Consider the following 25,004-nt stretch of genomic DNA (forward strand, 5'->3'; position numbering starts at 1 on the left):
TTATTAAACCTAAAATGTCTAAAATGAATACCCCGCGATCATATTTCAAAGACAATAATAAGTTATTACTGCTTGATTTTTAAACAATATCCTTTATTAACAGTAACAGTAAACAATCCGCATGTTCAAATGTTACAGTTCGACCATGTGCATAACCATAGAAAAAGATCAAATCTGTAAAATTGTATGAAAAAATAGCCTGTGTTTGAGACTCTGCAGGTTTATCAAACAGTGATGCGTCATCGTTTAAACGAATCGAAATGAAAAGTCTGAACAGTGTTGAAACAGGAATCTCCATCAGTCTGTGATTTTGGAGTGGCTCAGGGTTGTGAGGGGAGAAGGGCTGCGTTTTCTCTGAGGAGGAATGGCAGGAAGAACTTGAATGTTTCGTAAAGGTTCTCCTGTGAGTGGAGTCGGGAAGGAGCCGAGCGACGGGCTTTGAGGAACTCCGACTCGGTGCAGTTTAGATGCAAAAGGAGGTGGAAGTACAGCCAAACCCACTCCTACAGAGGATTTGGACTTCCTCACTCCCTGGGACACCTGGTCAGGTGGTAAGGAAACTGTGGACGACATTAAAGCAAAAATAGCATGGTTCAAAAACATATTTACTGTAAATACCTATTTTAATTTATGTGGAAACTCACAACTGCAACAAATAAAATCCTAATTTTGAGAATTTATTTTAGAATTGTAGGTTTATATCACTTATATACTTATATTGTTTATACTGTATATACGTTTTATATATTCAGAATTATTAGCCCCCCTTTAAATTTATTTAACTTTAAATATTTCCCAAATTATGTTAAACAGAGAAAGGAAATTTTCACAGTATGTCTGATAATATTTTTTTCTTGTGAAGAAAGTCTTATTTGTTTTATTTCAGCTAGAAGAAAAGCAGTTTTTAATTTTTTAAAACCCATTTTAAGGTCAATATGATTAGCCCCTTTACGCTATATTTTTTTCAATAGTCTACAGAACAAACCATCATTATACAATAACTTGCCTAATTACCCTAACCTGCCTAGGTAACCTAATTAACCTAGTTAAGCCTTTAAATGTCACTTTAAGCTGTATTATAGTGTTTTGAAAAATATCTAGTCAAATATTATTTACTGTCATCATGACATAGATAAAATAAATCAGTTATTAGAAATGAGCTATTAAAACTATTATGCTTAGAAATGTGCTGAAGATATCTGCTCTCCGTTAAACAAAAATTGAGAAAAAAAATAAACGGGGGCAAATAATTCTGACTTCAACTATATATATATATATATATATCAAACTTTAAAATATATATATACAGTTGAAGTCAGAATTATTAGCCCCCCTGTTTATGATATATGTATATATACACATATACATATACATATATATATATATATATATATATATATATATATATATATATATATATATATATATATATATATATATATATATATATATATATATGATATGATATTTTATGTGAAGTGGGTAGTGCTGTCGCCTTCAGTTGGCATTTCTGTGTGGACTTTGCATGTTCTCCCCGTGTTCGCGTGGGTTCCCTCCAGGTGCTCTGGTTTCTCCCCGAGTCCTATGTGCTGTAGGTGAATTGGGTAAGCTAAATTGTCCATAGTGTATGTGTGTATGTCCTGGTCCTCTAGGTTGGTGATTGAACGTTGAGCTAACCTCTTAAAAACTAGATGTTACGAAACACCAACATGGTGCGGCTAAATATCAACTTCGATATAAATGGCCATGGAGTAAGTAAGTATAAATCTTGTGAAAAACACACAGAATAAAACTCAACTCAAACACTTAAGATGCAAAGAATGCTGGGAACTAGAAACCTGGTTTTGTTGCAAAGAATAAAAATGTCAGTTCAAGTAACTTATTTCTTAAACAGTATTTCTCACAACATAATCATTACTTATTTGCTAACAATAATGACTTTTTTAATATTTGAGTGAAATGAACTCATTCAACTGAATTTAATTTCACAGTTTGGTTTTACAGTGCATCTATCTATAAACTGAACATCTCGTGATTCTGAAAAAAAAAAAGTTATTTGTCATGGTTATGGACTTTATGATGCTGTTTTCCCTGTTTTTAGTTTGATCTAGTTTTCATATGATCTGTTTCACGCCACTCATCTTTCCACATTTACATAAAAAAAGTTATTTAAGAACCTTAAGTTGACATTTCAGTCAACTGCAGTCTTATTGTTTAAATATAAGGTGTAAACATTACAAAATCAACCAGAAATGTCAAATTTTGTTTGTCAAAATTTGTTGTCACATAAATGACAACGCGAAGAAACTCTTGCAGCCTTTACTTCATCATGAATTACAACTAGACTTATGAGGCATGAAATTATGTTACAGTGATGTAAACTTACATCTGTGAGTGCAGTGGTCACGGATGGGAGCAAGACTGTTGCGCGTGAGAGCAGATTCTCGAACTCTCAGAGGTAAAAGATGATTTTGAGCTGCTTGGAGAAGAAACACACACAAAAAAATGCAAGAATCAATTTCCAAAGTTCAAGTAAGAATTTAAAGGCTGATATACTCTTTTATAACTGGATGTTTCTTCAATTAGGAAATAGAAACGGCATGCTTGAGTACTTTTGAAATCTAAGAGAAAAACTAAAATTGAGTTCTATGTGTTTACAGATCGACGTTTAAAAACATACTTGCAGATACAGTAAAATATTACTCAAATAAAAGATCACTTAATTGTAACAAAGAAACATGAAACGCTATGTTTGTAAAATGTATAATTTATTCATTCATTTTCTTTTCGGCTTAGTCCCTTTATTATTCTGGGGTCGCCAAAGCGGAGTGAACCGCCAACTTATTCAGCACATGTTTTACGCAGCGGATGCCCTACCAGCTGCAACCCATCTTTGGGAAACATCCATACACACTCATACACTACGGACAATTTAGCTGACCCAATTCACCAGTACCGCATATCTTTGGGCCATGGGGGAAACCAGAGCACCCGGAGGAAACCCACGCAAACACAGGGAGAACATGCAAACTCCACACAGAAACACCAACTGACTCAGCCGAGGCTCGAACCAGCGACCTTCTTGCTGTAAGGCGACAGCATTACCTACTGCGCCACTGAATGTATAATGTTATAGTATACATATATATAAAGCACGTTATCGGCATTAACATGCTGTGTTAACGCGAGTCTCTTATCGGCCGATTAAAAAAATATTGCTGTTAATCTATTCTCAAAGTTGGGTTGGGAGCTGGGTCTATTCTACGCAAGCTATGATGACTTTCACCTTGATATTTTATTGTGGATGTATACCTGGCCCAATTGCACTGTAGGCGCGTTGTTATTTTAAGGAACTAAAATAGACTGCTAAATAGACCAGCTGAGAGCAGGTTTAAAGTCCTGCGCAGAGCGCGTTAGTTGTGCGCCTCACTTACACAAATGAAAAAGAAATTAAGAATTAAAATAATACAAAAATTATTACTTTCTACATAAATATAAAAACCCCTGCCTCCATGCCTTCATCATCTTGGGGGGCTTTTTTTAGTTTATTCATGACAACTTGCTTTGGATAATGTTATTATTAATAGTATTATTATTTGTTATATGCATATTTATATTTGTTTTATTAAAAACAAGCTTAGATTTGTCCACCTGTCAGGTTTAGACCATATGGGGCACAGCATGTTTTAGGATGTAACTCAGTTTTTTGACCACACATCATTATTATTGTTTATTTGTTCGTTTGCTGGAAATTAGAACTGAATTTAGAAATAGCTTTAAAACAAATCTTCGCGCTTAACAAACAAAATGAATTATGTAGGCCTATGGATGTCTGTGCGTACAACACGTTTCCTTATCCACAAAGAGAGAAAGTGAAAGTAAAGGCCGATTGGAGAAGGCTCATTCTTTATCCTCTCGCTGCAGATGTTTAACTGGTTTCCCGCTAGTGAAGCGTTCAGTTGTACCACAAAGTCCGTCATGTAAATAGCAAATGAGCCATGGTGCGACCTAACGTACTCTTAAAGGGAATGGGAGATGAGACTCTGATTGGTTTATTCTCAAAAATAAGCTCAATCCTGTAAGTAAATAGCAAAAGTGGATTCGGACACGCCCTTAATGCTTTTGCGCCATGCGCTTTAGACTTTGCGCCTAGATCATTAAAATAGACCCCTAAATGTCTATTTGGGGGTAAGACATGTACAGATGAATACATAAGAAATTATAAATGGATTGATTAATAAATTGATTGATAAATTGTATATACAATAAAAAAATGCTTAAATAAATATAAAAAGTTACAAATGTTAGCTTAATTGAAAAATCTACCAACCCAAAGCTCTTACCTTGGTCGTTTCTCTGTATGTATGGGGTTTGATTGGAGCACAACACATCTAAAGGGCTAGAAGATGCGTGCAGCAGCTTGTCGAGCAGCCGTTCAGACGGAGTTGCGATCCATGCTTTGTGAGTCAATATGTGACTGGACTCAGTCTTCCATCCATGCCCAATGGCTTTCTGCTCTTTACTTTTACCATCAAACAAGTCATGCTCGCTCTTGCTCTTCTGCGACCTGTGCGCTAAATGTCCAACCACGTGACCTCCACTGGTTCTGTGAGCCAGAGAGTTTACAAGCAAGGATTTTCCCAGAGTGATTGGTGGAAGACTCTGTGTGCGGATGGGTGGGAGAATTGGAAAGTCCTTGCAGGATGTGTCTTCAACTAGGTGCACTTTCTCAGAGTCGTTGGTTCGCTTTCTGACAGTGGAACTGTTTTCGCTCTCATCTCTGGAAAACGGCTCTGCCACACAGTCAAACATGGTAATGATGTCGTCCACTTCAGATGTCTCCTCTTTGAGCTGACATTCTTGACTCGAGTCTGTCTGCTGACAAGGGTGCAGATCTTTTTTCTTCTTGCTGAAGATGTGGTTTAGCATGCGAAACTTGCCCTCCTTGCGTATTGAAGGGTCGCTGTTTTGAGCATGCAGTGGCCTGCTGGATTCAGACCTGTGGACAAAATGATCTAAATGAATCTAAATCACACCTGCAAAGTGCTACAAATGCCATGGCAGGAAATTACCTTAAAATAAAAGCGAAAATGTGTACAGCTTTATACTATTAAATTGAAAATGAAGTGTTTAAAATGGCACTATGACTTTTAGGGGAAATTGAGAATGTCAACACATCTATTGGTAGGTAAGTAATGTGTATTTATGTAGGGCATTCATAATGCCATGCACCCAAAGCGCTTCACAATCATGAGCGGGTCTTCACACTTCACCACCAGTGTGCAGCATACACGTGGATTATCCACAGGACAATGGCGCCAGTGCGCTCACCACACACTAGCTAGGGGGAGTGAAGAGACATTGATAGAGCCAATTTGGTGGATGGTGATGATTTTGAGGCCATGATGGGTAAGGGCCAATAGAGGGAATTTAGGCAGGACATCAGGGTTACACCCCTACTCTTAAATTCTGCGTTCACACCAGATGCGGAAGAAACGTCAAGCGCGAGTGGTTTACATGTTAAGTCAATGCAAAGACGCAAATAGACATTCTGCGATGCAATAAGCGAGAATGAGCCGGCACAAATTATGCGATTCGCATGAATGAAGGGGAGTTGAGCGTTTTGTGAGATTGACACGCTTTATGCTGTGTTCACACCAGACGCGGAAAGTGCGGATAAATTGTGCTATTCATGCGTAAATCGACACATGAACATTTTGAGTTTACTAGCTTCATTCATACGTCAAATCCGCTTCATTTGAGCGTGATGTGCAGGGCTTCTGTCTGCCCGGTGACTCTAGTTTCATTGCTAAATGGCTAACATGGATTTTATTGAGACAATAAATGTGTTCGTGTGCTTTAGGAATGTTGAAAAACATTGAGAGCTGTGTCTGAGGGTGCTTTCACACTTGGTTCATTTGCCTGGACCGTACCCAAGTTCGATTGTCTCCCGCTGCCACCTCCTCGGTTGGTTTGTGTTCCCACTGTCTTTTTTCCTTCTGAACCCCGGTACGCTTGCGTCATCGAGCTGCTGTTTTGTTTACAGCCATTGCTAGGTGACGGTCACGAAAGCAAGCGCAGAAATGGAAAGACGTCCGCACATCGCGGTCATTCTGCTTTTACTGAAGCTTTTGGTTTTGAACATACAGAAAGCGACTCACGTCCATCTGCCGCAAAAATATTATGAACATTCAGAACATCACACAGTGTCTGCAGAAGCTGTTTTTGAAACACAGTGTATCACTGTGTTTGCCCTGGCTCAGTCCTGCGCATGTCACCAAGGTACGAAACTAACACACACACACATAAACATGAACGAACGTTATGAAAAAAATAGTTTGTTGTACAGTTGGCAGTTCACATCCGTGATTTGGTACAATTGCATTCACATCATAAGTGAACCGTACCAAAGTTCGCATGAACCGTACCCCAGATCACCTCTTTCAGGCAGACTCGGGTACGGTTCACGGGTGCGCACCCGAGTTCATTAGACACGTTCACACTAGCTAAACGTACCGTACTATGACGTCAAACGAACCCGAGTGCGGTCCAAAAGTGCTAATGTAAAAGCACCCTGAGTCCTCTAGGTCCTTTCAGAGGTGATACACAGAATAATCCTTTATTCTTTTAACTTTTTAACTTAAATAACTTTTTCAAATTTGTTTTCATGCTCAAGCAGTAACATTACACACTAAAGGAATCTTTTATCCTAAAAGGGACATTGGTTGTCTGCAACATAAATTAGTTAGTCTAACTATTATGCCAAACCATAAATTGTATGTTTGACTTAAACTGATGCCAAGTAGGGCTGTCATGCTAAAGGTGTCGTTTTCAAAAAAAAAACAAAAAACATATAAAAGCAGTTCATGCTACTTTTAATACAGGCCAATTTGCCAAATTACAAATAAATATAAGTGAATTTAACACAGGTTTGCATGTTATTTTTGCTTCCTCTGAGACTGGGATTTGATGTAAAGATACATGTAGATATTACTCTATATACATACACTACTATAAAGATTCATGTTACAAATTGTAATTGCCTGATGAAAGAGGTGCAGAGTTCACCTTCTGTCATTTCAACTGGTTGTGTGCTTTCTTTGACAGATATTCTGAGCTGGCAGACGTGCTGGCAGAAGTGTGAGCACAGTATTTGGCTGGTTGTCTCACAGAGGTTCCCGGAGGATGTTAAGGTGCATACATCTTTCAATGCTTGTGCTTCATAAAACTGCAATGCAATGCAGGTCCCAAAGAGTTTTAAACTGCTTGGCAGGTTATGGATGGTTGGTGAAGGGGGCCTATTTATAATGTGGACGCAACACAGCAAGCTCAAATACATCAGCTCAGCCAGAATGCTAAATTCAAGGCCCAATGGATCAACGTTTCGGGAACCCATTAGGGTGTTTTCTTTTCAACTTAATCTTTGAGTCTAGTTTAGTCCACTGAAATTCAAGTCCCGTTTGACTAATGTTTTGCCTTGTTTAGTGCTCCTCCATGCTTGCCTTGGGAGGCGTAATGACCAATCTGTCCCCCAGGTGACAAGCATCAGTAATATAGAAGATAAATCAGGGCTTCCGCTATTTATATTAGCCAAAGTAGCGGTCTGCTGCCAGCCCTACCACTTTTTAATTATTGCTGCTTCACAATTTGCACAATAATAATCTACCGGTCTCCATTACTTTGTCCCTACTAAACTACAAAGTGATCTGTTATCAAATCTAATTGACCCTTCATAGGCAGTTTGATTGACTGAGCCCCAGTCACTGTGCATCCAAGCAGAGCAGTCAAACTAAACAGGTACACTACCTAACAAAAGTCTTGTCATTGATTCCAGTTGTAAGAGCAACAAATAATAACTTGACTACTAGTTGATCATTTGGGAAAAAAAGAATCTGATGAATCATCTGTTTAACTGCATCCCAATCATCACAGATACTCCAGAAGACCTATTGGATCCCGCATGGACCCAAGATTCTCATAGAAATCAGACATTTTTGGTGAAGGAAAATTCATGGTTTGGGGTTACATTCAGTATGGGGGTGTGCGAGAGATCTGCAGAGAGGATGGCAACATCAAAAGCATGAGATATCAAAACATTTTTTGCCCGTTACATTACAAACCACAGGGGAGGGCAGATTCTTCAGCAGGATAGCGCTCTTTCTCATACTTCAGCCTCCACTTCAAAGTTCCTGAAAGCAACGAAGGTCAAGGTGCTCCAGGATTGGCCAGCCCAGTCACCAGACATAAACATTATTGAGCATGTCTGAGGTAAGATGAAGGTGAAAGCATTGAAGATCCAAAGAATCTTGATGAACTCTGGAAGTCCTGCATGAATGCTTTCTTTGCCATTAAAGATGACTTTATTAATAAGTGATTTGAGTCATTGCAGAGATGTATGGATGCAGTCCTCCAAGCTCATGGGAGTCATACACAATATTAATTCTTTTTCCACTGCAGCATGACTTTATATTCTATACTGGACGTTATTTTTTGTTAGGTGACAAGACTTTTGTCTAACCAAATTAAAAATCAAGCCATTATATTTTATTGTAGCAAAATAAGTGTAATCTAGGGGCCTTTGTCTTTCATATAAGCCATTCTGATACCAAATGATCAACATAAAGTCAAGTTATTATTTGTTGCTCCTAAAACTTGGATAGGCGACAAGACTTCTGTCAGGCAGTTTATAGTAGAGTAAGCCAACAGCTACCCAGAAAGGCCAAACCAGCAACCTTCTTGCTGTGAGGTGACAGTGCTAACCACTGAGCCACCATGTCATCTTAAAGCAATATTTGTTTCACTTTTATTTTTGATCTGTCGTGTTTATATATGCTTATAATTTATCTTTTATACAGCTACACTGCATAAATAAAAAATACTTCTGAATGAATGAAATCTTTCCAAACAGAGCTATTCAAATCATCTGATGAAATGATATTCATATCACAACATATATTGCAGCAAAACTAAATATCGCAACATCAGATGCTTCCAATATCATGCAGCCCTACTGCTAACACATGCATTTATTTGAGAATTTGAATAAAAATAAAAGAAGAAAACGCAAACCTGTTTTCCGTGGAGAGCAGTTTGATGCAGGCCGTATGCCCGCAGTACATGGCGTATGTGAGGGGTGTATTCTCGTTGATATCTCGAGGGCTGGGCTCCACTCCCAGCTCCAACAACACCTGCACACAGTCATCTTTCCCTGCTGCAGCGGCCCAGTGAAGAGGGGTCCTGACAGGAAAACACACATTGTGTAAAATAAAAAATAAAAACTAAATGTGTTGGGTTTATAAATAAGAATATTACATCATTACAGTAAACAGGACTATTTTTACTCCCCGCGTTTGAGTGGGTTTCCTCCGGGTGCTTCAGTTTCCCCCATAAGTCCATAGACATGTGGTACAGGTGAATTGGGTAAGCTAAATTGGCCGTGGTGTTTGTGTGTGAATAAGTGTGAATGGATGTTTCCCAGTGATGGGTTGCGGCTGGAAGGGCATCCGCTATGTAAAAATGTGCTGGATAAGTTGGGGGTTCATTCCGCTGTGGCGACCCTTACATTAATAAAGGGACTAAGCTGAAAAGAAAATGAATGAATGAATGATGACAGTTTTTAAAGGTGCCATAGAATGGAAATCGATGTATAAGAAATAACTGAATAATCCACTTGTTAAGTGTGATGTTACTTGAAGCGTGGCTTAAAGAATTCTCACTCACTCCCAGCTGAAATAAACATCTTTACTACTTCAATTGAAAGTATTTCTACTCAATTTGTTAATATATTTTAACAAAATATTACATGTTACTGTACCTTTCATCCACATCTAAGGCTTGCAAGTTGGTCTCAGAAATGCGAGAGAGTTCATAGATGATGTCACTGAAACCGGCAGCGGCAGCGATGTGAACGCAGGTCTTCCCGTTCTCGTCATCGTAATTGATCACGGAGGAACCCAGATTATGCTCAAGAATGAGGGAACACATCAGCCGGCTGCCACTCTGACAAACAGTTAACAACAATGAAACATACATTAATAACCTACAAGTAGTGTAAATAAAAAATAAAAAACATTGTTCACAATAAATGATCAATGCCTTCATCACTACAAAGCAAATAGTCCCTTTACTGCATCATTAGCATTTATCCAGCAAAATAGCATCAACGAGAAAACAGCTGTTAAAAAAAACCATTCCAGTCAAGTCACACTATGTTTATTCATATAAAACCTTATATAGTTCATTCATTCATTCATTTTCTTGTTGGCTTAGTCCCTTTATTAATCCGGGGTCGCCACAGCGGAATGATCCGCCAACTTATCCCGCAAGTTTTTACGCAGCTGATGCCCTTCCAGCTGCAACCCATCTCTGGGAAACATGTCTTTGGACTGTGGGGGAAACCGGAGCACCCAGAGGAAACCCACTCGAACACAGGGAGAACATGCAAACTCCACACAGAAACGCCAACTGAGCCAAGGCTCGAACCAGCGACCTTCTTGCTGTGAGGCGACAGCACTACCAATCTACCATAAAGTAGTTTTACAGAATTAACCCTTATGTACTGTTGGGGATGTTTTCAACCACTCTAGTATGATTTTGAGTCTTAATTTGGCCGTAACCTTTTCTTGGTTTCAGCTAGCAGAATGATTTTGGTTGGCAAAAAAACAACAACACTCTGCGCAAATTTATTAGCCTTTTCGTTATGTTTGGTATGAAAACATCCACGGATTTCCTGTAAAAATATATCAGATCTTTTTTTTTTTTTGCATAAATCTATTAATCAACCTTAGTCCTGATTAAAACTACTAAATTGCTTAGAAAGTTACAGGATTTTAACTCTTTAATTGCCAAATTCATATGATGTCACTGATATGCTGAAAACCCCCCACATAAAATTCCGTATTTTCAATATAAAAAGTACTTGTGGACTGGATTTATTTTTCATTTTTCAGTCTTGGACATGTTATGCAACGTTGCCTTTGATGCAGTGATTTTAATTAGTTATAATTTTTTTTGGTGGCTGTTTTTGTCCCATTGACTTCATTATAAACAAATATTTTATAGCAAAACCATGACACAATATAATCAGCCATTTTTGATTATTGTTGGTTTTTGTCAAATTTGTCATCATCAGTTGGCACCATTAACCCTTTAACCCTGCATCTACAAAAAAAAAAAAAAAAAAAGCTTGGTTTCTGGATTTTATATGGAGTAAAACAGCAAATTAAAGTGTGAGTATGTGTGTGAGAGTGTAAGAGTAAACTTTGCGCACTTAACTTGATGTGCCTAAGAAATGGAGTAAATAAAAACAAAGACTGTATTGATGCACCATCACATGTGGTTATAATGGAAGTCAATGGGGCAAAACCAGTCACCAACAGTAAATTAAGGGAAAAAATTAAAATCTAACAATGCATCAAAGCCAATGTTGTTACTAATCATTCACATGTCCAAGACTGATAAAAAATGTAAATAATCCAGTCCACAATTACTTTTATATTGCAAATACGTCATTTTGTGTTTTTTTTTTTCACTAAATCAGTGACATCATTTGTAAACTTGGCATATAAAAAGTTAAAATCCTGTTATAAAAACATTTGGTAGTTTTGATCAGGACTGAGGTTGATTAAAAGATTTATGCAAAAGGATTGAAAAAATATTTATCTTCCGCATTTTTACAGCAGTTTAATTTAGTGGATGTTTTTATCTCAAACATAACAAAAGGGTATAGTAAATTTGAACAGTGCACAAGGGTTAAACAGGGGGGAAAAGAGTCACACCTTTATGTAATAGCTCAAAGGTGTTTAAGAGTTTCCAGGATTTTTCAGACTGCTAAACTTACTCCAAACAAACTTGTGATTGAGATATCATCAAAGTTTCACTTGAAGTAAATTGGAGTCTTCCCATGTGAGAAAAATCCTACAGTAATTTATAGTAAATACTAAAGTGATTTTGAACCCTACTAAAGTGCATTATAATGTTTATATACAGTTGAAGTCAGAATTATTAGCCCCCTTTAAATCTTTTTGTTTTTTAAATATTACACAAAAGATATTTAACAGAGCAAGGAAATTTTCACAGTATGTCTGATAATATTTTTTCTTCGGAAGAAAGTCTTATTTGTTTTATTTCGGCAAGAATAAAAGTAGTTTTTAATTTTTTAAACACCATTTTAGGGACAAATTTATTATCCCCTTTAAGCTATATATTTTTTGATAGTCTACAGAACAAACCATCATTATACAATAACTTGCCTAATTACCCTAACCTGCCTAGTTAACCTAATTAACCCAGTTAAGCCTTTAAATGTCACTTTAAGCTGTATAGAAGTGTCTTGAAAAATATCTAGTCAAATATTATTTACTGTCATTTTGGCGAAGATAAAATAAATCAGTTATTAGAAATGAGTTATTAAAACTATTATGTTTAGAAATGTGCTGAAAAAATATTCTCTCCGTTAAACAGAAATTTGGGGAACAAAAATAAACAGGGGGGCTAATAATTCAGACTTGAACTAAATATATATCATATAGTACTTACAATCCTTAGCTAATGAATGCTATGCATATTGTAGTAGTAACTATAGCTAACAAATACTATAGTATACTTGTTTTTACTAGTATTAAACACCCTATAAAGTTGTAGAAAACAATAACTGGGTAATTGTTTATGTCGCTAAAGTTGTTGTTGTGTTAGCATAGCATCTATAGAGTAGTACAAAAGATTATTCAAATATTTTACAAATAATATTTTTCATTTATAGTATGGTTCAAAACACTCTAAACTAGTATAGTATTGTTTCAAAATGACTATTTAACAATTTCCTTTGGATAAACGTGTGTCTACTAAACGAATTGCTATGGAACAGCTCACTACTGCCACCTTTTGACCCAAATCTGCACAGACTGAAGCCAAAAGGTGGAAAAAAAAAGAAAGTGATCATTTTTTTCTGTTAAATCAGTCATCATAAGATCAAGATTGGTACCTGCACAGCCCAATGCAGAGCTGTTTTAAAGTCCTTGTCCACAAGTGTTGGATCAGCTCCTTTCTGCAGCAGGGCCTGTGAATGCTCTGGTCGGTTGTGGAAACAAGCCCAGTGAAGAGCCGTCATTCCCTGCCAAAACACAACCAGATGTTCACACTGGAACTGTAGTCACAACCTCATCAATGAAAACAGTTAAAGGCATGGTTCAACCCCTAAAAATGGAAATCACATCATCATTTATTTCAGTTTCAGAACACAAAAAAATATATTTTGAAGGATGTTGAGGGAGGAAAACTCCTATTGACCTCCATAGCACTTGTTGTTCCTACTATGAATGTCAGTGGCTGCTGGTTTCCAACGTTCTTCTAAATATCTTCTTTGGTGTTAGAATAATAGAAGACAGAACTTCTCAAACGTTTTTAACCACATGAGTGTAAGTAAATGATGAGGATATTTTCATTTTTAAGTGAGAATTGTACATTTATTTTAATAAGAGCTGAAATACAGCTGCTCAGAATCACCTCATTGTCTTGATGATTGATTTCACACAGTGTTGACTGCTGTAGTAGAACAGCCATGAGCCTTCAACAGACAAACAAAACATGTTTAGTACTTAATAAATGCTGCACGTACAATCATACTGATGAATCAGTACCCTGATAAATCAAAGACTGTAGGTAAGGAAATATTGCCGATATTTAGTTCCATGTTGATGATTTCAGTGATGAATGACTATCATGTTCATAACATACATAAACAAACTAAAATAAAGGTTTACATTTTGGATTTCCATCTTTGAAATTTCAGTGTTTTTTTAATTATCATCTCATATATTATTATTGCAAATCATTAGTTTTCTACTAATTGAACATTAGCTATGTTTCCATTCATGTATTTCTGTGTACATATTAAGATATCATAAAGAAGAGAGTATTGTTCATTTATTTTATGATTGTATTTATACACAATTATTTTGGTGTGATCTTTTTTTTTTTTGTTAAGCAGAGTACGAATATTGCATTGGAATTCAAAGAAAAAGATGTTTTATTTATATATTAACTTATTTATTTTTTTGAGAATACAGTCGGCTTTAAAATTTGGCATATTGTTAATTTGCTTATTATACATGGAAAATGTTTTATTCATTAATGTAAATGGGCAGTGAAAAAAACAAATTTTACTCACTTTAACCAGTTAAACTCTGCTGCTATTTTGGGATTCCGCCTGGATTTTGCCTACCCAAATTTAAAAGCTTCCCAAATCCACATGCAGAGGTGTAAATGCAAAAATCTGGTATAATTTTAAAGGAAATCCTTTGAAAGTGTTTAAAATAACTGTATATGTTGTGTGTGTTATATAAACACCTGAAAAAGGAGGGGCTTTTTGTATTTTTTCAAACTCAAACTTGAAAGTGTACCTTTTAGGTTCTGTGTGGTCTAGCTTGCTGTAATTAATTTTGGTAATTCCTGCACATGTCTGTAATCATAGGACAAAAGAAAAATGTCTCTACCATAATCTATGCAAAAGTTATTGTATTCCAACTGATCAGAGGTGCTGTACAAGCCACAGGGAGCGGTCATTGTTTTCATATTTCACTATTCTTTTGTTTGATTAAACATAATTCACTATGTTGGACCACGTCAGACATATAAAAGGATTACTTATGCACATAACCTCAAAAACAGAGGAGAATGGCCCTGAAGGGCACAGCATAAGGTAAGAGATGACAGCTGTCTGTGCTATCTGGGGCTGCTTTGTGATCATAAATGTATTGTTTTCACTTCTGCGCCATGGAAACGCCACGATTCATTCGGCAACTATTTGATATGTGAATATAATTCAGTAATAAGAATGCTAGAACTGTATGCCCCTTTTCGCAGCGCCGTACGACAGAATTTGGCACACACAAACTCTAGTGTGACCGTAGCTGTAAGCTGTGGTCACATTAGAGTTTGAGCATGCGATATTCTGTCATGCGGCGCTGCGAAAAGGGGCGGGATTAAACAAGGTGATTAGACATTTAAAAAAGCGAGCGTTTGCTCCAAGCTTTAAATTTCTGTCCAGAAAGGTCATGTTTTGACCTCGATGGGTCTCACACAGTCAAGTGATGCGATTTCGCAAGTCAGAGTTCACTAAGCTTGAACTTTGCACCGCAGCAACCTGCGAAACTTAATGCCTGACTCTGCGTTTCCGGTCTGACGCATTCGCGTGCGTATGAATGGAAGTCTATGGGGAGAAAAGTCAATTGTGAATGCAGCTTTAGGAAGGGAAGAGAGAAGTTGAAGATTACACCCTACACTGTTTGGTGATTCAAGTTTTTCTATCATTTTTACCCCCATTTATTTATGTTTTTAAAATGCATTATGGGAACTTGATCTTTCTTCCAACAACTTTTATCCTTTGAAAAGTGACTTTTTTTTAACATTTTTAATAGTTTAAAGAGATATACTGCCTGGGTTTGTGTTGTACATTATGGTACAAAATTCTTTCAGTACATTTTCTATTATTGTCCAGACTTATTTCTCTCTATATTACTTTTTATACATTATTTCAAACTACTAAAATGTCAATAAAGGTCACTTTGTTAAGCTGAAGAGTTGAATTTACAACATCAAAAGTCGAGAGAGCTGAAATCAAGGCAATTCACAACCGTAAATAAACAGGAAAACTCATATGAAATCACAAAATATGGAAACTGTTAACAACAAATCATTCTCACAGTGTACACAGATTTGCATTACAAAAAAAATCCAAGGTGAATGTATTGCTATTCATGTACAGGTTTTTTTTTATTGTACTACTTTTTTATGTGGTTGACCTGTTTGCAATATGTTCTGTTTATCCATCGTACCTGAAGTCTGTTTCAGCAGTAGCAGCATGTATTGGCAAGCGTCCGTTCTTATCAGGAATGTTCTGTTTTGCCCCGTTACGAAGCAGACACACACAGCCTTCCAGCCAGCCCTGCAGGAGAGAAACCACGCCAGCGAAATTACAGTCAAAGTCAACTAAAAAACAAGCATTCATTCTGTGGCTAGCACTGGAAGCGTGAAACTCTAAAGAATCACAATCCACTAGTGGTGTGACCAGACGCTTACTCCACGAGACGAGACACGAGATTGGGTTCACAATAACGAGACAAGATGAGATTTTTATTCTATTTTTTGGAATGCTCAATAATGAAATATATGAGTAGGAAATATATAAATGTATGAAAGATAAATAAAAATATTTTATTCAACTAAAAAAAAAAAAAATCACAAAATGCAAAACAATTTAGGTGCTTTTTAAAATCAACTTGTAAAATTTTTATTATTTTAATAAATTATGCCATAAAGCAGTGGTTCCCAACCCTTTTTTATCTGTGACCCCCTTTTCTCGCGGAAAATACTGTAATGTCCCCTTTTCCATTTAATCACTCATATAAGTTGCAGTAGGTATGACAAAAAAAAGGTTGTTTTCAAACAAACGGTATGTTTATTACTATATCTAGATATGCACAAATAATAGCACCTTCCAGTTTTGGGGATGAGCCGTCTGCATATGTCTTATTAATTTGGACAGCCTCATGCATTCGTTGGCAAGAACTTTGGCACAGGTAATGCACTGTGGCTGGGTCAGGGACTTTTTGCTCCGTGAGAATGGAATAACCCCATAGTTCAGGTAACTATCTATGTATTTTCTGCATTTCGTGTTTATTGCTAGTATTGCTAATGCTGCGACCCGAAATGTTTGGAGCTTCCTCACCTCGGTCCAGTATGCTTGGGTCATTATTATTAGCTGCTGAAGGTGAATCAGAGTCTTTTCTGTAGAGGGAGAATTACAAATTTGTCCAATTTTGCTCAGCCAGGGGAGAAAATGAACTAAGGCAACATGATTGTTCTCCTAATTGTCCACTGCTAAAATTTTTTAAAAATGTGACGCGACCTCCCCACAGAGCTTGCTGAGGCCCCCTTGTGGGCTGGGCCCCCCTGTTGGAAACCGCAGCCATAAAGGACATGCAAACTCTGCAAAACATTTTGCTATAAACTCTACTGACTGGACAAACTCTGAGCTCCTGGATGTGAGTATGAAGTATGAAGAACCTCTGGTGGTTACTAAGGTAATAATAATAATAATAATAATAATAATTATCCATCACCAGTGTGCAGCATCCAGCTGGATGACATGACGCCATATTGCGCCAGACCGCACACCAGCTGATTGGTGGAGAGGAGACAGAGTGATAAAGCCAATTATGATATGGGGAGGGTTAGGAGGCTATGATGGACAGAGGCCAATGGGCAATGTTGGCCAGGATGCCGGGGTTAAACCCCTACTGGCATTTTTACAGTACACAGAGAGTCGGGACCTTGCTTTAACGTCTCATCCGAAAGACGGCACTCACTGCGCAGTACAGAGTCTCCATAAATATAGCTGCTGACGTGTTGTTAGGTGGCTGTTAAAGTGTCCTGAGTGGTTGCAAAGGTGCTAGTAGGTGGTTGCTAAACCAAAGGCGTTGCTAAACCAAAGTAAAGTTGAGTATTTGCACAGTTTACTTGAACTTTTGTGCTAATTTCTTAATAATAAAAAATACAATCTGCTGGGGAATGATCGAGGCCTTAGTTAGGCTAGTGTTTGTTATTCAGCAATATTTAAATTCATTAATTTTCTTTTTGGGCTTTATTAATCCAGGGTCGCCATAGCGGAATGAACCACCAACTTATCCAGCATATGTTTTGCGCAGCGGTGGCCATTCCAGCTGCAACCCATCACTGGGAAGCATCCATACACACTCATTCACACTCATACACTACAGACAATTTAGCTTATCCAATTCACATGTGCCGCTTGTCTTTGGACTGTGGGGGAAACCGGAGCACCCAGAGAAAACCCACGTGAACACGGGGAGAACATGCAAACTCCACACTGAAATGCCAACTGACCCAGCTGAAGCTTGAACCAGCGACCATCCTGCTGTGAGGCGAACATGCTACCCACTGCGCCACCGTGCAGCCTCGATATTTAAATTGATGTCAGGAATTAAAACACTTTAATATGCAGCTCCTGTGTGTGTTCTGTTTACCAGGTATGTCCCGAGAGAGAGGGACGTCCGTCCACAGGCGTCTTGTGTGTTGATAGAAGCTCCCATCTTCAGCAGCAGCTTCACCGTGTCCACCTGCCTCCCAGACACTGCATGCATCAGAGGTGTAGAGCCTGCCATTCAGACACAAAAACAGTCCATAACATAAAATGTTTGCCAGCTCTACTGTAAAGCCCTTTATAGTTCTGAGGGGGGTTTCCTCAAATGGCAACATTTTACCAGTTATCTTTTGAAACTAGGATGCCTGGTCGGCCCATGTGTGTGAATTATAAAACTTAGTCCACATCAAACAGAACTAGCTGTGTGAGATTGTCTTCCACAGATCAGCTTGTTTAACCCATATACTGTACAAGATATGGGTGTGGTATTCGTGACGTGACCTATAGGTTTCTGAAGAACCCAAAAGAAGCTACCAGTAAAGCTGCGTCCCAAATCGCATACTTATGCACTATTCTACGCCATTTGGTAGTATAAATAGTGCAAGTAGTGTGTTCACACTGAAAACTCAAAAAATCATCAGTGCACTTTAACTACCCGGATGATGTACTCATTCAGCCGCTAAAATGAAGTGTGTAATTATGGACAGTTCGCGCACTAAACGACCGCAGGTTTGCTTACGTAGCGGAAGGGGCGGAGCTATTGGGCGCACATGTTGGATAACGATTTATTTTGGATAGTAAGGGCAAAATTCTCCTACTAAAGTGATTATAGCGCCTCCCGATGGTGAATGCGGATATACTCACGGCAGGTATTATCTAATAATTTGGTCGTTTATTTCACTGATTTGGCAACCGTCAAACGTCATCAGGGAAACGGTTTGAATTTCCGCTTAGTAAAAAAATTAGTATGGCATTTGGGACGACACTACATACATATACTATCCTGTTGATTGTGTAAGTGCATAAGTACATAGTGCATGAGTGCATAGTGTATAGTGTGCAATTTGGGACGCAGCTTAAGTGTGGCCAACTGTGTTTACGTGTCATCGCACTGACCGGGGGACACCAAACAAGGGCAAACAGGCAGAGCGTGAGCGGAGTGACAGACGCCTGTTGACATTTTGCTTAGACTGGCTTTCCTATGGGAGAAAAGCTTGCGACTCGTTTGTGTTCTGACCATATGTACTTGGTTGTACACTATATCAATAAAGCGTTTAGACTTTTAAAAATACTGTTGTAATACACTGAGCCACCAAACATTGTTCTTATGACGTTTTTCCACAGTAGGAAAACCCGGATTACTTCTAAATACTGCAGATATAGTCTGTTCTAGTAAATGCAAGGCTATTGATGAAATCCAGGCATAAAACTGTATGACAACGTTTCAGATGACTGTTTTATAGCCTTCAGGTAATCAATCTGTCAGATTCTGGAGTGCTTTACAGGTCTAAAGAAAATTATAAATGATAAATGCATTTATAGAGATGGTATACAAGTATATAATTTCACTCACATGGGAAATCGAGGACATGTGAAAGCTTTGTGAGCACAATTATGTGCACACAGCATGCCATATCACCTGATAATTGTAGGAATTAATTCCAAAAGGCAACTGACAATGTAAAGCCACAGAAACCAAAACAAAAATACGATGTATATGCCGAGTTCAGCAGCTAATCAGCCGGAATCAGCTGCGGTGACTTGACGGCGTCCAGCGAGACCTAGCTGTCACTCAAGTGGCCACACCCTTAATTATGCAGACTCAATAAAACCTAATATAAAGGAAGCAAAGTAGTTCTAAAAAAATTCACCCCCCTCACAGTTGTCATGAAGGGTAATATTAGCTATATGAACCAAAATTGTTCTTTGTACCAGGCTGTAAACACCTTTTTTTCTGCTGTAAAGTTGGCCATTTTAAAAGTGTAGTCAATAGAAATCTGCTCTATTATGGAGCCAGGACTAGCGGAATTGCGACGAATTGCAGTTTCAGTTACTTTCGTATTTGCTTCACGACGGAGAGCAGGAGGTTGCCACTTGGTTTAACCGCAAATATTTAATCCCAAACATTTTTAAAATGTGTAAAAATAATCACTCAGCTCAGCACAATTCCTCTCGCACAATTTCCCTTCAGCACAATTTCTCTCACACTATATGAGCCACAACCATTTGAGCATCAATGATTTGCAAGCGACGTCTCCTTATGAGAAAAAAAGTTGTGTACAACCAAAGAAGAAACAGTAATTGAAAAACCTAACTGCACAGTCACAGCCAAGCTTTGCACATTTTAAAATCTCTCCACGACTTCCCAACAAACCAAGAGAACTGAACTAAAAGAGTGAACACAACCCTAAATTTGTGCTTCATTATCCACTTCATGATCACAAGGGTCAAACCTGGGCTTCAAAAGTAGGATAACAGTTCACAGAGTTATGTGAAAACTACCTTCGCCATCACAGCACTCGAGGATGGAGGGGTCTTCTCGTATGACAGTGGTCAGCGTGTTGACATCACCGTTCGCTGCTGCCTGGTAAACCACATTCAGATCAACCTCCTCAGCAGCTTCTGGAAGGAAAATGCATTAAATTTGATCATTTAAGATAACATCAGTTGGGCAGAAAACTCAAAAAATTAGTTTTGCAGCATGTTTCAACTATTTAATTAAAATGAGCTGAATAATCACAGTTCTTGAGGGTAGAAAATCTTTTTTGTGACAACTTAATTGTTTTATGTTTAATCCAGTGGTGATTCTAGTTTAAATGGCACCCTGTGTGAACCACCCGAAACATACCCCCTCCCCATCCCCCAAGAAATAAAGACATTATTATTATTCCCCTCCCAGGAAAATGCATTAAATTTGATCATTTAAGATAACATCAGTTGGGCAGAAAACTCAAAAAATTAGTTTTGCAGCATGTTTCAACTATTTAATTAAAATGAGCTGAATAATCACAGTTCTTGAGGGTAGAAAATCTTTTTTGTGACAACTTAATTGTTTTATGTTTAATCCAGTGGTGATTCTAGTTTAAATGGCACCCTGTGTGAACCACCCGAAACATACCCCCTCCCCATCCCCCAAGAAATAAAGACATTATTATTATATTATATATATAATAAACAATTTGTAATATTTATTAGAAATAAATAAATCTATTTAAATATATTTATAATAATTATTTTAAATGTACATACTTAAAAAAAAAAAAAAAAAAAAAATATATATATATATATATATATATATATATATATATATATATATATATATATATATATATATATAATTTTTTTTTCTTTTTTGTTTTTAGGGTATATAGGCTAATGTTGGCATTAGTATTTTAATATTCAGCTTCTCTGTCACCTTACGCTTATTTTAATTTTTTTCTTCTTTTTTAAATATTTTCCAAATTATGTTTAACAGAGCTAGGAAATTTTCACAGTATTCATTCATTTTCTTGTCGGGTTAGTCCCTTTTTTAATCCAGGGTAGCCACAGCGGAAAGAACCGCCAACTTATCCAGCAAGTTTTTTACGCTGCGGATGCCCTTCCAGCCGCAACCCATCTCTGAGAAACATCCACACACACATTCACACACACACTCATACACTACAGACAATTTAGCCTACCCAATTCATTTCTTTCGGATGCCCTTCCAGCTGCAACCCAGTACTGGGAAACAACCTCAAATTAATATAAAATTTAGCATTTTATTTCATGGCCTGTTGAAATTCTTGATTCTGATTGGAAGGTTTGCATTAAAATAATTGAATGCACAGGTAGATCACAGTTCGAAACAAATAGGCTACCCTCAAGCATTTGTAGTAACCTTTTTTTAGTAAATTGTATTGACATTCCATAAGTGTAAGTGTTTTAAAGCCTTCATTCACCCTTACTCTATAGTCTCGAAAACACAGACATGTGCTTCACCAGGGAACTGATGGATATCGACTACCTCATTAAACTGTTTAAAAATATTGCACTATTGAAAAGGTAGCTAACACATGTTACTATGAGCTATTAGATATGCCAGAGTCATTTACAGACACACACAAGATTTCTCTCACATGTGCACTCTGTAACTCTATCTGTGACTGATTCAAAGCAGGAAGATCAAGCGTGTGGTAACACAAATATTGGGCGATACAAGTTTTAACTTGTTTGAATCTTGACTATAGAATAAGTAAGATAATAATGACTTGCCGTGCATTAAAGGATTTTAAATGCACTTTGTGTTCTTCTCAAAGGGTGGCTGTTTGCATTTACGATCATTTAAATTTATCCCTTACTTATTAAAGTCAATTTTTTACTATTTGATTTAGATGTATAGTGAAAAAAACAAATATTGTAATTATTTACTTAGTATTGTGATATAAATAGAATTTTTAATTCATAGTGTATCATTACGCCACTATACACTGTCGCTCAGTGGTTAGCACTGTTGCATCAAAGCAAGAAGATCGCTCGTTCGAGTCCTGGCTGGGTCAGTTGACATTTCTATGTGGAGTTTGCATGTTCTCCCTGTGTTGGCGTGGGTTTCCTGCGGGTGCTCCAGTTTCCCCCACAATCCAAAGACGTGCAGTACAGGTGAACTGAATAAACTAAATTGTCTGTAGTGTATGAGTGTGCATGGGTGTTTCCTAGTTATGGGTTGCAGCTATTTAAAAAACATATGCTGCATGAGTTGGCGGTTCATTCTGCTGTGGTGAACCCTGATTAATAAAGGGACTAAGTTAAAGGAAAATGAAGGAATGAATGTTTTATTAACACGTTTTATAATATTAAACAGTTCAACCAGCATAGTTTTAATTATTGCTTAAAATTGATTTGATTGTTCGACTGCAATAATAGAAAATCTCCAATGGAAGATCTGATCTTTTATAAACCCCTGTTGTCAACGACTCCTTCAAATAATTAATTTCTAAGGAGACGTACAGTGGAATCAGCACTGATGAAATGAACCATACTGAGAAATCATTACAGGTTTGGCAACCACTGAGAAATCAGACGTTCCTTTGGGTTTCTATATATTGTCTAGGGTGCTTGTAGGATGTTTTGCGCACACAACAACACAGAGAACATGCTGACAGACCTACAACACACCTCATCATCCCCTATTACACCTACAGCCCTTCCCATCTTCTGGTGATTTACCCACAGACAAACAGATGGCAACCCTCACATCAAGATAGCAAATGATGGGCATTGGCAAAGCCCGTTGATAACATTACCATGGCAACAGTGGCAGCGGCACTAACCCCTTGTTGTTATCAGTGTGTGTGTGTGTGTGTGTGTGTGTGTGTGTGTGTGTGTGTGTGTGTGTGTGTGTGTGTGTGTGTGTGTGTGTGTGTGTGTGTGTTTTACCTTTGTGCTGCTCAAAAACAGATGAAGAGTTGAACTCCATAACAGATCAGATGCCGTCTTCAGAGAAATCCCTCTGGTGCCCACGACATGACTGACCGCTCACAGCCACCCCAATACGGAGGGGAAACCCGGAGGAAATGGACAGACACGGTAAAAGAGAGACGGAGAAAGGGATAACAGTGTGGAACGAGCGGCTGAGAGCGGGGTTGGAGGTGTCGCAGATCCGCTAGCATCAGTTCCTGGAGGCGGCAGGTGGAGGAGCAGCACCGTTTGATTTGGCGTGATGTGTGACGGGAATCACACTGAGCATGTGCAGAAGCAGCACTTGTCAGCCTGCTCGGAAGATTATATATGGTCTTATTTACACAAAGCAATATACAGAGCTTCTGAATGTGGAAGCCTAAATGAAAAGATTAAATGAATAAAAGAAAGGCAATTGAATTGTAATTGCAGTTTAACTCGCATGCGTGAATGGATAAAAGAGGTTTGCTTTTTTGTTGTTGTTTTTTTTCTTACTTTCCTTCTATTTGTATGGGATTTCATTATTAGAGAATGACTGTTTTGTCACCTTTTATGTGTTTATATATTATAATAAAATAATATTATTTTTTTCTATTTTATTTTTTCTATTCTATTCTATTGTTTCTATTCTGTTCAGTTCTATTCTATTGTCATTCGTTCTATTCTATTCTGTTCATTTATATTCTATCCTGTTCTATTCAATTCTGTTTTATTCTACTCTGATTTATTCTATTCTGTTATATTCGATATTGTTGTATTCTATTCTGTTGTGTTTTATTCTATTCTGTTCTATTTTATTTTATTCTATTCTGTTCCATTCTGTTCTATTTTATTCTATTTTATTTTTGTATATTCTGTTCTAGCCTCGGCTTAGTTGGCGTTTCTGTGTGGAGTTTGCATGTTCTCCCTGCGTTCGTGTGGGTTTCCTCCGGGTGCTCCGGTTTCCCCCACAGTCCAATGACATGTGGTACAGGTGAATTGCTTAGGCTAAATTGTCCATAGTGTATGAGTGTGTGTGTGTGGATGTTTCCCAGAGATGGGTTGCGGCTGGAAGGGCATCCACTGCGTAAAAAACTTGCTGGATAAGTTGGCGGTTCATTCCGCTTTGGTGACCCCGGATTAATAAAGGGACTAAGCCGACAAGAAAATGAATAAATGAATGAATATTCTGTTCTTTTTTATTCTACTTTATTTTGTTATAGTCTGTTCTATTCTATCCTGTTTTATTTTAATCTATTCTATTCTATTCTGTTCTATCATATTCCCTTTAATTCTGTTTTATTCTATTCTGTTCTATTCTATTCTGTTTTGTTCTGTTTTATTCTGTTCGGTTCTATTATATTCTATTCTGTTCTATTCTGTTGTGTTTTAATCTATTCTGTTTTGTTCTATTCTATAAGCTGCTTTGACACAATTTACATTGTTAAAGAGCTATACAAATAGAGGTGAATTGTTCCATTATATTCTATTCTATCCTGTTCTGTTCTATTTAGTTTAATTTTATTCTGTTTTATTTTATTCTGTTAAATTCTATCCTGTTCTGTTCTATTCTGTTTTATCCTATTTTGTTCTATTCTATTCTGTTCCATTATATTGTATTTTGTTCTATTTTATTCTGTTCTATTAT

General features: G+C 37.4%; 1 protein-coding gene across 2 annotated transcripts; it reads right to left on the bottom strand.

The window, feature by feature from the left end:
• Positions 1-72: 72 nt before the first annotated feature.
• On the bottom strand, positions 73-23,676 carry ankrd55 (ankyrin repeat domain 55). Of its 2 annotated transcripts, none has more exons than XM_005155506.5 (11): positions 23,357-23,676; positions 20,444-20,563; positions 18,045-18,175; positions 15,834-15,943; positions 13,504-13,564; positions 12,983-13,111; positions 9,815-9,999; positions 9,070-9,237; positions 4,344-4,999; positions 2,387-2,476; positions 73-560 (listed from the first exon to the last, which is right to left on the bottom strand). In XM_005155506.5, the coding sequence occupies exons 1-11, from the start codon at positions 23,394-23,396 to the stop codon at positions 298-300; spliced, it is 1,953 nt and encodes a 650-aa protein (XP_005155563.1). In that variant the 5' UTR covers positions 23,397-23,676; the 3' UTR covers positions 73-297. The 2 variants fall into 2 exon arrangements, with proteins under 2 accessions (XP_005155563.1, XP_001345419.4); XM_001345383.8 differs by having other exon boundaries at positions 2,387-2,479.
• Between the last annotated feature and the right edge of the window lie 1,328 nt (positions 23,677-25,004).

Source organism: Danio rerio, chromosome 10 (genome assembly GCF_049306965.1).
Source record: "Danio rerio strain Tuebingen ecotype United States chromosome 10, GRCz12tu, whole genome shotgun sequence".
NCBI classification, from domain to species: domain Eukaryota; kingdom Metazoa; phylum Chordata; class Actinopteri; order Cypriniformes; family Danionidae; genus Danio; species Danio rerio.